Source organism: Parasteatoda tepidariorum, chromosome 6, assembly GCF_043381705.1.
Source record: "Parasteatoda tepidariorum isolate YZ-2023 chromosome 6, CAS_Ptep_4.0, whole genome shotgun sequence".
Classification (NCBI taxonomy): domain Eukaryota; kingdom Metazoa; phylum Arthropoda; class Arachnida; order Araneae; family Theridiidae; genus Parasteatoda; species Parasteatoda tepidariorum.
The window spans coordinates 52,220,649-52,236,383 of NC_092209.1; the positions used below are offsets into that span (position 1 = coordinate 52,220,649).

Below are 15,735 nucleotides of genomic sequence, written 5' to 3' on the forward strand. Positions count from 1 at the left end.
GTGCAGAACAAATATTCAAAATTAATTTTTTTGTATATTTTATATCTAATCGGAGTTTGAGTCTCTATCCCAATTATTTCCAGATAACAAACCCAAGTTTTTCGCTTTGACGAGAGTCACCGTACTTATGTTTAAAAAACGGTGTAAGTTTTAGGAATGTCTCTTAAAAAGCTGTTTTCGGGAAGAAAATCATCTGAATTTTTTTAAAAAAACTATTCATTAAGTAAGAAATATTACTTCTTCGTTATAACGAATGGGTTTTTTTTTTTTTTTCAAAAAAGAAATAAATCTTTAAAAACATAGTAGGGTTGATTGACGAAACTTCAGTAGTGAATTTAACTTGTTCCTTTTAACAAGAGATTTCGTAAAATATTTTTTTCTTTGGTATGGTTCCAAGCAATTTTCAGTAACACATAATAATTTAGAGAGATTTATTGAAACACAGAATCATATAAAATAAAAGTTTAAAATTCTTCATCGCCATCATCTTCACCACCTTCAGCTGAATCTATTCCAACTTCTTCATAATCTTTCTCCAAGGCAGCTAAATCTTCTCGAGCCTCAGAAAATTCACCCTCTTCCATACCTTCTCCTACGTACCAATGTACGAAAGCCCTTTTAGCATACATAAGATCGAATTTATGGTCAAGTCGGGCCCAGGCTTCAGCAATGGCTGTAGTATTAGATAACATACAGACTGCACGTTGTACCTTTGCTAAATCACCACCTGGAACCACTGTTGGAGGCTGATAGTTGATACCAACCTAAAATAAAATTATTCTATCATTAATTTTATTAATCTAATTTCTAGTTAACAAAAAATTACTCTTAATGTTAAGAGTTCATTTTAGATATAAAAAAGGGCACCTACTTTAAACGTGTAATAACTGAAGTTTATTAATAATTTTGAAATTGACCTTTTACACTATTTTCTGTTCATATATTAAATTCTCTCATTATCAAAATAAGAGAAAATTTTTTAGTTCATATAAAACAAAATTAACTTACAACTTGAAAGCACTTTTTTTTTTCTACAATTTAAACTGGAAATTATGAGAAAATGAATATTCTAAAGGGGTATTTCTTAAAAACCCAGACAGTACTGAGCCAATATCAGTTACCTAGAAAATCAGGAAAAGGTTTTTCCACGATTGTCAACTAAAACAATTGAGGAAAAAAGTGCTAATTTGACTCACCCTTGAAGTTAATTAGAGAAAATGTGTGTGGGGGAGGGAAGGATTTTCTCAGTCAAGAGAAAATTTCAGTATTTCTTCTGTGACCTTGAAGATCTTTGGGTCAAGAGAACTCCACGAATTCTATCAAATTGCTCGATTTCATTCTTCAATCTTTCAAATTGTTCAATAGGGGATTTAAAAAAAAAAAACAGCCCCCCCAAAGCAACAGTCATTAGGTGCATGTACAAGAGTTATTTTAATCTTAATTATTTTTGAAGTGTGACAATTAGATGCCCGAGTTAAGGAACTTACAACTTCTGCCTCAAGAATTTTGAATTGTTAGTTTTTTTTTTAAAAATAATTACTTTAGCTATACATGATTGACAAATTGTTTTACAATTTTGGATAATACATTATCACAATTATAAACGAAAACATTTTTCAATTGAACAAATTCAGATTCTTTAGAAGTCTGCCATGCAATTGAAAACTCAATGTAAGTCCCAAATAATTAAAAATTAAGACTGTTATACATTTGGCCTTTTATACGGTAAGCTACAGCTTGCAACGGAAAAGAAAAAAAAATGCATGTCTTAGGAGTTTTTCGAAATCCCATTTCAGATTCTATAGCATTAGCAAAATAGGAGACTAAATCAAACGTGAAGTACTTTAGTTTTTTCAATTGCATAGCAGAATTGCGGTATCATTTTCAAATTTTGCACATCTGCTTAGGTTTAAATCAGGGTTGGAGTTTTTGACGGCAAAAAGAGTTTGCCAGGACAGTGGCAAAAACCAAATTATCTAAATTGCTGTATAAATATTATTACAAAATACTTGAAACAAATTTAAATCAATCATAAGGAATAATCATTTTAATACAGTACATGAGAAAATTATTTCTAAAATATTAATAATTAATGTAAGGGTAATAAGTTTTAAAAGATTGAACCCCAAATATATTTTACACCCAAAATATAAAGGGCATTTTCTCAGCAATGTACAGAAAGAGAAGCCAGAAAATTTCTTGCAAGAATTAATGCATCATCTGTTCCATATGCCTTGAATTTTTAATTACAAGAAAAAACACTCCCTAAAACATTCTCAGAACAAGTTATAGCCACAATTGACGCTAGTAAATGGCGACGGAGTGTGCAAAATTCTTGTGAAATTTCCAGAAAATTTTGTGAATTAATGTCTCTTTTACACTCATGTCCTTCTAGTAGTGCTGCCATTGAAAGAGTGTATTCAAATTCATTTGTACTTTCTAAAATTTGGAATTGGTTGTTGACTGTAAATAATGTTTCAAAACTAGTGTTCTGTTATGCTATGTTGAGACAGCACAAAGTGTATTGGGATGCATTGAATTTGCACAAATTTAAAAAATTGCATTGATATTTATATATTTTAATTAACTACACATATTGATGGATATTTTATGCTTTAAATTATAGTTATATTAATTTAAAATAAATAAGTTCATTTCACTGAAAAAAAAAGAATAATCACTTATTTTCTGATCAATGTTTTAAACTACTAAAATGTTATATTAATACATTATGAGATTTAATTATGGAATTATAATTTTGTATCAAAAATGTGTTTTTGCCCTCTCATCTTAGAAAATATAGGTTTTGGCCACTTTGCTTGGCGAAAAAAACCTGTCTCAGCCAGGATGGTTTTTTCCAACTGCGGTAAAATCTTGCCAACCCTCGTTTAAATTTGCCTGCTTTTGTATAAAAATGAAAGGAGAATATTGTTTATTAATTTTTTAAACACACACTTATTTATTGCTAACCAGGGTTTGCCAAGTGGGCCCACTTTGAAAAAAACCTGTCTGGATTTTATTGGGTGGGTCCACCTTGAAAAAACCCAGTTGGAAGGATAAGTGGGTTTTTTCAATTTTTTTTTTAAATCAAAATTTAATGATGCACATTTACTTTTATATAATTTATTGTGCAGCATAAATTTGTCTAATGGAGTAGCAAGATTTACACGATTAAGTTTTTAATATTTGTAAAGTAAAAGAAACTCTAATCTACATAATTTTACAGTACCATTGAAAACTTTAAGTGGGTTTTTTCAAAAAGTAATATTTTAATGATATTAAATCAAATAGAAATTTAAATAATATAGTCTGAAAATATGAATTTTTCAAATATAGTTGTATGTTTTATATATTAATAAGCAGGTTATTATTAATTCATGTGTTTAAAAATGTGATTTTTTTTTTTTTTTTTTTACTAAGTGATACATTAACAAATTTAAACAGTTTTATTTTCTGGCTTTAAAAAAATAAGGCAAAACTTTTTAAAATTATCTAAAAATGATATCATTGGACAAGTAACTGATACTCTTCTCTTTATAGTTATACGTAATTTTAATTTCACTTTCTATTATTCTTATTATAAACATGCAAGACCATTAAATATTTATTTCAGTTTATATAAAATGTCAAAAGTCAGATGAAATTTTAGTTACAAATATTTACAGAGCTTGAGTTAAAAATCATGAAAGGTTATGTACTTAGCAATAAAGATTAATATATATTAATGCGTTATTTGAACTTCAGAGATGCCAACTGCTCCGGACATGCCAAAATAATTTTAAAAAAAACAGTAAATACTTAAAGTAAATTTTGCAAATATTTGACACTTTTTACTTGCTTTTTAAAGGGTATAGCAAGACATAATTAGTATAAATTGGTGAATTATATAAACCAGCGAATTATTTAGAAATAGTGGTGGATAAAAATCTACTAAATTGAATTTATTAAACCAAGAATCACAATTGATAAACTACCACTTAAAAATATATATTTGCTGTCCGGAGCAAGTTGGCATCTCTGAAACTTGATATAAAATACATATAAGGAAATTAAAATAACATTTTGGATTTATTTCTATTTTTAAGCTTATACACTTCTTAAAAAAAAAATATTTACACAGTTGAGCTCTAATGACAATACTACACTTGAGCTCTAAATGAAAAAACCCAATTTTCCCCGGGTTTTTTTAATAAAACCCAGACCAGTTGGGTTTTTTTCTAAAATACCCGAGTATTTTCAAACCCTGTTGCTAACAGACTTATTTTATGAAGCTCTTTCTTTTTTAAGTGATAAATTTCTGATTCCACTACATTTTGAGTCTTTTACATGTTTCCATTGTTCACAATAAATTGTTTACTGCATAAAATAGTTCTTTTCATTCACGAATTTTGAGATCTCCTTTAAAAAAAAATTCAGTTGACTCAGTTGTTTTAAAAAAAATTAAGTGAGTCAGCACCTTTTTACTTATCGTTTCCATTTGGTAATTCTGTTCGGTAGTTTTTATTTAACATGATCAATAAGTTTTCCTTGTATTTTATAGTTTTAATTTCTATTAAGTATGAAATATATTGCAGAGCTTTTTATCATTTGTTTTTTTTTCCAGCTAATTTTATTTATTCAAAAAAAAAAAAAAAAACATTTTGTACACGATTGNAAAAAAAAAAAAAAAAAAAAAAAGAGAATTTTGTATTTTTTAAACTTTATTTTCTTGTCCAAACTTTTAAATGTTATTTTTCTACTATTTTTTTAAAAAAAATTTAGGAGAGCCTCTTTCTTACTATGATAACTAGAATTAAATTTGCTAATCTCAAATAGTTTCCCCACTACCTTCTACCAGCATAAATCTTCTTGTAAACCTTATTTTGGCAATTAATTTAGTTTATTATCCTATCCAAGTTATTCAATTATACAAGTTCAATTTTAGCATTTAAATAAAAAAGATTGCTAGTTAATTTTTAAAGGAATCACTATGTATTGTCAATTTCATGTTTTAAGTTTTACTTTGAAAAGAAATCTCTACAGCAACAAAGAAATTTAACTTTCTTAAGCCAAACTCTTATATAAATCAAAATTATGTTTTAAAATAAAAAATATTTACCTTGAAACCAGTTGGACACCAATCTACAAACTGAATTGTCCTCTTTGTCTTAATTGCAGCAATAGCGGCATTGACGTCCTTGGGTACTACATCACCACGGTATAATAGACAGCAGGCCATGTACTTGCCATGTCTGGGATCACATTTAACCATTTGATTAGCAGGCTCAAAACAGGCGTTAGTAATTTCGGATACAGTTAACTGCTCATGGTAAGCTTTTTCAGCAGATATAACTGGTGCATAAGTAACAAGAGGGAAATGAATTCTTGGATATGGTACAAGATTTGTTTGAAATTCTGTTAAATCCACATTCAGAGCTCCATCAAATCTAAGGGAAGCAGTTATAGATGATACAATCTGTCCAATTAGACGATTCAAATTAGTATAGGTGGGTCTTTCAATGTCCAGGTTTCGTCGGCAAATATCATAGATAGCTTCATTGTCTACCATGAATGCACAGTCAGAATGCTCTAAGGTCGTATGAGTTGTTAAGATGGAGTTGTATGGCTCAACAACAGCAGTTGACACCTAGGGTGGGGAAAAAAAAGGCCTTGTCTATGAACAAAAAAAATTCTAAAAATCTATAGGTTCAAGTACAAAATATATTTTACTTATAATGACAATCAACTTATAAGTTATAAATTATATACAAAAAAATAGAACACAAGATTAATTAATTTCAAGTCTCTAAAATTTTAAGGTATTTACTACAACTACAAAATAAACTTAAAGCCACGTTCAAGGCTTGAATCATATTGTTAATGCCGACTTCATGCATTACTGCAAAAATGGAGGAGGGAACTAGTAAAGTGTTTTTTTTAAAGGTCTACACCTTTAGAAAAAAAAAAAGTAGTTTTAAAATTTTCTTAAATTCTTTCCGGCTTTAACTACATCCAACTTCCGCTATACTCTTCTAAAAAGGAATGAGTACTTTTACTCTATGGAAGAAAAAAAAATCAATGCATCCACTAATAAGATGCTTACCTGATACTTGATTAATGAAGAGCGAATTGAATCAGAACTCCTGGTTTCATGCAAAGATCAGGGTTGAAATATAAAATGCAATGCATATTTTCTTTACGCGCAATTTTTGTCTTCAGGATTTTATGTTTCTTAAATATTATTTTCAGTGGGACTTGCGTTATTCTGCAATCGCTGTGAATTTTATTTTGTCAGGATTTAACTTTCCTTGTAAATTATTCTCAGCAAGACTTTTGCTACTTAATAATCGTTTTGTTGTGCATTATTTTGTCTGTCGAGGTTAAACGAATCTTGTCAATTGTCTTTAGTTGAGTGATAAGTTTATTTTCAAGCAAAATTGAAAATATATATAACATTTTTACAAGACATAATGCATATTTAAAAAACTGCATGCAAAGCTAGTCTTAAATATTTAATCTTTGAATAACTAGAAATAAATTTACCTGAGGAGCCGGATAGATGGCAAACTCAAGCTTAGATTTCTTTCCATAGTCAACAGATAACCTCTCCATCAACAAAGAAGTAAAACCAGACCCAGTTCCACCACCAAAGCTATGGAAAATAAGAAAACCTTGAAGGCCAGTGCACTGATCTGCAAGCTTACGAATTTTGTCAAGTACAAGGTCAACAATTTCTTTTCCAATGGTATAATGTCCTCTCGCATAGTTGTTGGCAGCATCTTCCTTTCCTGTAATCAACTGCTCAGGGTGGAATAGCTGTCTGTATGTACCAGTACGGACTTCATCTACCACAGTAGGTTCAAGATCAATGTACACTGCTCTTGGTACATGTTTACCAGCTCCAGTTTCGCTGAAGAAAGTATTGAATGAATCGTCCCCACCTCCAACAGTTTTATCACTGGGCATCTGTCCATCAGGTTGAATACCGTGCTCTAAACAGTATAGCTCCCAGCAGGCATTACCAATTTGCACACCAGCCTGACCAACATGGACACTAATACATTCACGCATTATGAATCCTAAAATAAAACAATTGAATTAGATACATAAATCACTGCACCAAACTAAGAAATTAGTATTTCTTAATGTGAAATTCAGTTCTATTATTTCTTTAAATTCCAAGAATTAAAATGGAATAATTTTCACAATTCTGAATTTAAGGGAAGACTTGAGCATCGCGAACTGTGGCAGAGAAGTTTATAGTGTCAGGAAAAGAGCCCCCAAAAAATGTCACTAACTCAAGAAGTATTAAATCGATTGCAGCCACACATTCGCAAATCTATGCTTTACAGAAAAATAATTAGCTTTTAACAGGAAATTTATTTTTTATTTGATTTGAAGCACAAAACTAGTGCTCAGTTCCAACTTACTCTAAGCACGATAGAAAAAAAAAAAGTCAGAAAATACGCGAAGGAAAAAAACGTTACCTTTGCCTACAAATGTTGATTTACAAACATATACTGCAAGAATCAGATATTTGTGTATATTTTATAAATCAAAACCTATTCAGAAAATTAAAATAATTAATCTAAAATATATACACTAAGATCGCAGCATGAAATAGTTTACTTAGTGTTTTATATATAACAAGATTATTTCCACTCAAAGTTCAAAAGCTATTTAAAGATAACACAGAAATTGTATTTACAAAAAAAAAAATTGTTAAATCAGGACAATTGGAAGATATAAAATATTTAAATCAAACATAAAAATGAATACACCATAAGATGTAAGTTTCGGAAAACTAAGAAGTTATTACATATTTTATACTAAATTTAAGTATAATCAGACTTAATGGTTAAAGAAAGTTTTCAAATTAGAGTAAAGATAAATTAGCAATAGAAGAAAAGTGTTTCTTACGAAATAATTTAGCAACGGACGTCAAAAAATTTAAATGGACACAAGATGAACGTTAAGTCGGTTGAATTGAATGAAAATGAAATGTGAAATGGCGCGGTTATATCGGCGGGACAAATTTGTGACGGTTACGGGGTTTTCAATTTGCAGTTGTAAATGTGTTTTGAAATTAATTTAACTAAAATTCCTTTTCTTTTATCGACATTTAAATAATTTAGTCACAAATATAAACTAAAAAATCCTGTATTCAAGGATCAAGAATTTTGCCTCTCGGCCAACTAGACAGTTGAAATGAAGTGTACTGATTAATCACATGTTATTGTTGACAGTTTAGCAATGAGTTCTTGTATTTTGTTTACATTTTTGTTTTACAGATTTGTTTCTGTGGTTATTTCATTAAACGTTTTAATTAAATCATAAAGAATGACATAATCTTTTCTCTAAGATATAAAAAATATATTCATAATGGCTCTCGAAACTTTACTAGTAAAACAATTTCAAAACAAATTTGAAGGAACTAGAAATGTTATTGCAACTTCGGATTTAAAGCTCTTATGTATCCACAACAATCGAGGCGATCTTTTAATATTTCTTGTAAATTTTTCCTCTTCTCAGCTGTTACTGAAAAACATAAAGGAGTATGTAATATTAATTAGCTAGAAATAATATTTGTAATTAATTTAGAATTATTAATACTATTTTTCAAAAGAATAATTTTCAAATCAGCAAACTACCTCAACAGTTAATGTGATAGATTGTAAATAAGCTATACTAATTTAAAAATAAAACAAAAAGTACATTAATGATAGAAATAGTTGGTTCCGAACTTTTATTTTTAAGTTCAAGTTGTTCATTTTAAATTAAAATGAATTCATGAATATGATTGTATAAATTTATATATTATATATTTACGTATATACTTATATATATCTGTAACATTATGCTGATGAACAGGAGCTAAGGGTTACAAGATTAAAATTCCTTAAGGATAAACCCCTTAGGGATGTTAAGGATCAAAACCCCTTAATATGAGAGAAAATGAATTGATTAAACTAAACATTTTAACTGTCAAAAATGAAAGTGTATTAAAAAATATTTATTTGGATATTATTTTAAGATAGAAATTTATATAATCTAAAATTTTTTTTAATAAAGTGTTATGACAGTGTTTTTCCTAAGAGTTTTTTGAAGGGTGGCTTGACCTGCTTACCCTTTGAGATTTCTTGCCCCAATAAATGTGTCCTCCTTGTCCTTTTTGTAAAAGTAAACCACCATCCCTCAAAAACACTGCCTCTTTATTCAGATTCCAATTTGAAAACAAAATATTCATTGTTTTTAAATAATAATTGCACACTGGTTAAATTATCTGTGTTTATAGAATTTATTCTGATTACTACTTCAACTATTTACTTTGTTAGGATTATTCTCAAGTGGTTAAATTTATTTAAGTGTCTTTTATTGGGGGGTGTTTTAATAAATTTTTTGAATTATTTTAAATCTAATTTTTAAATAAATGCCTTTTTTTAAAAATGAAAAAAAATTATGTGTCTTTAAATGTTGATTTACTTATAATTTTCAGTTTAAATTATAGAGAAAAGCTTTCAAGTTGCTTATCAATCAATCATTTTTTGCTAGTTTACTTTTCTTGAAAAAGGAAATATCCATAGAGATTGCCTTTTAATATGACTTCAATAATTTTTTGAACTACAAATTTTTATTTTATTTTGATAATGAGAGAGAATTGTCATTTGAAATATATTCATAAAATAGTATGACAGGATAATTTAAAAATTTTTGAGCTCAAAATTCAGTTATGTATTACATAATATTACACATTTTAATAAATATTTACAATGTTAAGTGAGTGCCCTTTTCAAAGAGGAAGCACCCTGCCCTTTTTTCTTCCTAAGGAGAACTCTGGTTATGAAATGATTTTTTCCTTTTTCAGACTAAATAGAATAAAGCAAGCTACAGATTTCCCTCATTGTAATAAAATAGGAATTATCATACATACATATTTAATTTATTTACACTGATCCACAATTACTGGTATAAATGAAGAAAATTTAGTCATGGCTTCAAAGGGCCAGTGACCAAATGATTTCTCTCTATAAAGATATCTCTTTGAGAATACTGATGAAACTGCAGAAGGTACTAATTAAAACTGCAAAGGAAACTTGTAGGCAAAACTTATCATTATGTTTTAATAAATAGGTTAAATGTCACATATTTATAAGTATCTTGTATCAAATACTTAAAATAAAAAAACTGGTTTTTAAAGTTAAATTTAAGGGAAATTTACAGAGAATTATATTATGTTCACAATTGTAATGAAATGGTGATTCATTGCTGATCTAGGTAACCACCTGGCCTGTATAATGCACGAACGTTCAAATTCCATTCGCCAAAATTTGTCACCATTGCGAAATGCTTTTTACTATTACTAAAAAGGAAAAAAAGATGTGTTTTTATGCTTTAACTGATTCAAATGCAATTTTAAAATAACATTAACATGATTTAAAATCACGCATCACGATTCCTATTAGCGTGCCTCGTGTTTCGTATTTTTACAATTTTATATCAAATATTGCGTTATTCAAGCGATTATAAATATTTTATATTCAAGCAATTTAAAAGCTGCTATTATGATTTGTGTTAAAGGGACTTAAAAATTACACACTTGAATTCGTATTCAAGTGATTTTAAAATTAAACATAGAGATCCGTATTTACGCAATTTTAAATAAAATATTGAGATTTGTATTTGCGTGATTTAAAAATCACACATTGAGATGTATATTGAAACAATTTAAATAAATGAATAAAATCTAGCATCAATATTTTTATTAAATTATTCATGTTTGTGATTAATTATTCATTCTGTGATTAAAGGCTTCCAACATATACTTTTTTCTTACTTAAATTTCAGGTATTTTTTCACTTATTTAAAAAGTGTTTTTACACATAAAATTTTTGGATTTCTATTTTCTTCGTTTTTTGTGTTTTACAAAACTCAACCGTGTGATATGAATCAATATAGAGTTCTATAAAAATTTAAAATTTTAAAAAAATTCTTAATTTTGAAACTAATTTTGCAAAAATGTGGTAGCGACAAAAGGTTCAAACTACTTACAAGAGTTAATGAATGCGCGCAGAAAGTTTTTAATTGAGATTTTGTGTTCACCAAAAAGTTTTAATTTTTTATAAGTCTGGGAACCACTGTTAATTATTTTATGATGGTTTGAGTCAAATTCTAGTGATCTTGGACTGTACCACAGTTGATTTTGAGCTCTGTTACAACGTTATTTGAATTATAGTTTTTTTTCTCCACATTTTACTGATACTCATAACTTTATTATAGGTTTTCCTGGCAAGAGGACAACTACTGTCAAAATAATTATCATTTGCTTGTGGTCAATGAAAACAATGAGATACTTTACTATTCAGTAAAAGTAGAAACTTGTGGAATTCAACATCTAGTTGAAAGTAAACTGGCAACATGGACAGTGGACAATATTTTTAGATATTTTGGAGAACTTGCTAAATGTTAGTAACATTTTTATTTTTAACTTTTCTTAAAGTTGAATTATTTTATTAAATTTTCTCTCTTTTAAAAATATATGTTTAATATTTTTAGCATTATATGTGCAAAATATTAATGATTAATATAAATAAAGAATTTGTAATTTTTGCAGTGTGAGGTTTTGTGGAAATTTATTAAAATGTTATTGATTCTTTTACATAATGTGTAACAAATCTTGATTATCTTCTATTCTAAAACTATTATTACCCCCCCCCCTTAACATGCCTAAATGTTTTGCTTTAATGTCTATCTACACTTAAAAAAACCACAGCTCTCAACTTTTTAATACCTATGAACAACTTTTGAATCAAGCTCTACTTCAATGAACAACCGTTAATGTTATATAAAACATAGAAATTGAAACCTAAATTGAATTGTTGGAATTTTGTATGTTTTCTCATTAATTTCTACTGCACGTTAGCAGAAAGAAAGTTTTTCTCACAGACTGGCGTAGAAATTTAGTAAATTATTTCAAATGTTTTTCTGCTGCATAAATTTTATAAAAATGTTATTGTCCCAACAATGAAATATCAATGTCTGATTGAAGTCTGTCTAATTCGGGGTGCATAGCAATTTTAAAAAGTGCTTAAAGGTGTTTATTTTCAATTTTCATTTTTTAAAAGCCCTTAAAGGTGCATTTTTCATTGGGTGTTTTTAAAAAGTGCTTAATTTTCCCTTTTTTTAAAATGAGATTTTTCCTTTACCATGTTGATTTTCGCTATGAATTATGCAAAAAGACACAGTTCACATTGTTCTATTCAACGTTAACACAATTAATTCAACACCAATCTATTTCGGCTTATTGTCAGTCCGTAGTGTATGAAAACGCCATTCGTTTTACATGATTCAAAATTTCATAATTTTTGACAATTGTCAAAAAGAATGCCAAATTTTTTTTTTTTGACATCATGGTTAAAGCAAAATAAAACCGTCAATTGTCAAAAACTTTCCAACCCTACCTAATTATATCTTTTGAAGTGCTTAAAAATATTTTTTGAGTGCTTGAAAAGTGTTTAAAAGGTGCTTATTTTTTGTTGAATAATTTGGCTACGCACCCTGTAATTACATTGCATGTTGCTGTAGTAGTTAGAGTGATTTCATGTTTAACTATCCCATTTTTCTGTGAAAAGTAAACTTTTTAGATACTAAATTGCAATGAAAGTTTTGAGGTTATTGCCACATAATTTTGACAAAATTTGATGGGGGAATACAGATGATAACTGTTTATGAATTAAGAAAAGTAATTGAATACCAATCAATCTACAATAATTGATACCTTTTCTCAATTCATAAATATCATGTAATGTCAATGATCATTATTCCATCAATCATTCAATACGTAAATCTACATGCAATAAATGGCGGAAAAATCCAAGCCTTTCATGTTTTAAAACGAGCATTATGACAAGGGAAAAAAATATTGAAAGTTACAAAAACTTGTATAAACTTTCAAACCATGTTAAATCTTGGACTTCAGATCTTAATAATCAAGCAAATATGCTAGTATTTTATAACCCTTCTGTAAATTAAATATTGTATATTCTATTTAAGTAAAATTTCAATTGTAAATTCAGTTAAATAAACTATTGTCTTAATCAATTTAATTTATAATAGATTTGTTAAGTTTAACTTTGAAATATTTTTTTCTTTTGCGTAGATTCTGGTTGGTTTATAAAATCATCTGCATAATAAAATAAAATGTTCTTGGAATTAACCTGATTTCAATGCACGGTGGGCACTGTAATTACTAAATTGCTTAACATAATTAATTTAACTAAAATGTGTTTATTAGAATAACCAAAATAATTTTTATCGTTAAAATAAATTAGAAAAGTAGTTATTAAACAATAGTTCTACTTTTTCTAGCACTTTATTATGCATAAAATATGAGTAAAATTTCTTATATTTTTCAGGCTTGGAAAAATTATCCTCAGTTAAAATACTTAAATTTGAGGCCAGAGAAGCTGTTTGTCTATTTAACCAATGTATTGTTGCTGCTTTTTTCCCATCATGTGAAGAAAATCCTCAAATTATGTCCATTTCTGACTTACGCTATGATAGTCCATCATATAGAAAAGTTTTAATCTCCAAGGAAATATTATTTGCTCTAAACGATGAGGGAACAAAACTATGTATCCTTTTTCTACATTTCAATTATTTGTTCACTTTTTTGTATATTTAAGCATTTTGCATCAAATTTACTGAATAAGTACAACAGAAATTATATTTTTATGATTAAAATAAAATTAATGAAAGATAAAAAAATTATTATTTTAACCCTATTTATTGATAAATAACCCCACCTTCTCCCCATCGGCCATTTCCCCCTATTTCTCCTAAAAAGAATTTTTTTGCGTAAATGCTTTTTTATTTTCAAAATATCTGTAAGAGGTCGAAAAATTGCTTTTTTTGTCTCTTGGTGGCTTTGTAGAGAACCTCATGTTCTTTGAACCCAGTTTCAATGTGAGTGGTATGTATTTTCTAATAAAGAAACAGGTTTCTAACAAAATTTTAAAAAATTAAAACTTTTAAACCCTACATTTGCAATATGCTGTAATAAGCGCTAATACAATTGCCAATCCTTAGACAGGAAAAATTGTTCAGAGAAGTTACATAAAACATTCTTGTAGGATCGGCTTTGGTCCTCGTGTGTCCAGATTACGGACACTTTACTGTAATTACATTTATTTTGTTTTCCTTTTATTGAAGTTCATAAGTGTGTTTATTTATTTATGTTGTGTTTCTTAACTTCTGATATAGCTATCCATTCATTTGCTAATAATACCAAATTGTTTGATATTGAATTTATTGATGGTCACATGAAGCAAAGTGAAATAGGAAGTGTCGTAAATTATACTGTAAATCTGAAATTAGATTTATTAGTTTATGTTACTGAAAAACAACAAGTCTATATTATGCCACTAAATGTATCAAAGTTTTTTCCCAATTCTGCTCACCCACAAGGAAATAGTTCAATTACAGCTTTTACCAAACAATTTCCTTCTGTGAAGAGATTAAATGAAAAAATGAGACGTTTTTCTACATCTTCAACATCTTCCTTACCTGTTAGTTTTAACTGCGAATTGGATGATTTTGTTTTAAAGGAGTTGATTGTTGTAGAAAACAAAATATTTTTCTTACAAAATAACAGCAGTGAGTCTTTAGTTGGTGTTCATCTGCTTAATTCAGATCAGTCTTCATTACATAAGAGGTAAAGATGACTGTTTTATTGCTATTTAAAATGTAATATTCATTTAACATTTTATTGCTATTTACTTTAACATTTTTAACATAAAACTGACTTGCAAATTTTATGATGGACATTCTTAGCCTTAGCTTTTTATTTGAATATATTTTCTACACTATTTAATAGACGTGTATTTCATGAAATGTTTTATTGAACATTCTTTTTAATTAAAGCTTAAAATTTTTATTTTTAATTTTATTTACTAGCACATTTATTAGATTTTCGAAATTAAACATTTTAATAAACATGCTTTTTATTCAAGGCTTAAAATTTTAATTTTCTGGACCAGCACATTAATTGGATATTTAAAAAAAAGTTTCTTTTTTCATTGATAATTTTTTTTTAAGAGCACAGTTTTAAATTAGTATATTTAACCTACAAATGAAACATTTTAAGTCAGTAATACTTATGTTAGATTATAAGTTTTTTTTCATGTTATGGATTTATAAAAACAAAACCAAATTTGTCGTATTGAAAATATGGTTTAATGAATTTTCCTAATGTATATATTAGACCATTTTTGTCCACAAAAACCAAAATAAAATCTTAGTCATCGAAACTTGTAATTTTTAACTTATGAAATTTACTTAATGAATTTCACTTGAATGAATTTCATTTAATCTATAACAATATTGTAGATTAAATTATTTCTATTTTTTTATTTTTTATGAAATTTGTTTCATCTTTAATTAATATTTGAATAATCGAACATTTTTACTATAAACCAGTATAAAGGAGCAGAGAACCACTATACTTCATTTTGGGTTTATTGTATTCCATGTTATTTATATAAGAAAATGTTTATAATGTTACAATTAATGTAAGCCATTAAATTGATATTTAAGAATAAATGAATCTCTAATCTAATATTTTTGAGATATTTTTATTTTTTTTATTATTAAAATCTAAGAATGTTATGAAGCAGAACTTTACTTTGTGTATTTATAAACAGCGAATTTCCAAAAAATGTTTTAATTTTGACCCATTTTGTGATTTTTTTGGCAGTAATA

At 27.6% G+C, this 15,735-nt stretch overlaps 2 protein-coding genes across 2 annotated transcripts in view; one reads left to right on the forward strand and one right to left on the reverse strand.

The window, feature by feature from the left end:
- Positions 1-416: 416 nt before the first annotated feature.
- Positions 417-8,199, reverse strand: LOC107447354 (tubulin alpha-1 chain). The gene is made up of 4 exons (XM_016062239.3): positions 7,900-8,199; positions 6,523-7,058; positions 5,099-5,626; positions 417-764 (listed from the first exon to the last, which is right to left on the reverse strand). Exons 2-4 carry the CDS (start codon positions 7,048-7,050, stop codon positions 465-467), a joined length of 1,356 nt encoding a protein of 451 aa, XP_015917725.1. The 5' UTR covers positions 7,051-7,058; positions 7,900-8,199; the 3' UTR covers positions 417-464.
- An 8-nt stretch (positions 8,200-8,207) lies between these two features.
- The window catches only part of LOC107447355 (spatacsin), a 58,142-nt gene continuing 50,614 nt past the window's right edge, over positions 8,208-15,735 (forward strand). Inside the window, exons 1-4 of the mRNA XM_071182368.1 lie at positions 8,208-8,534; positions 11,257-11,441; positions 13,392-13,610; positions 14,239-14,689. Coding sequence (XP_071038469.1) covers positions 8,362-8,534; positions 11,257-11,441; positions 13,392-13,610; positions 14,239-14,689 — 1,028 coding nt within the window. The 5' untranslated portion in view covers positions 8,208-8,361. The remainder of the gene's footprint in view (positions 8,535-11,256; positions 11,442-13,391; positions 13,611-14,238; positions 14,690-15,735) is intronic.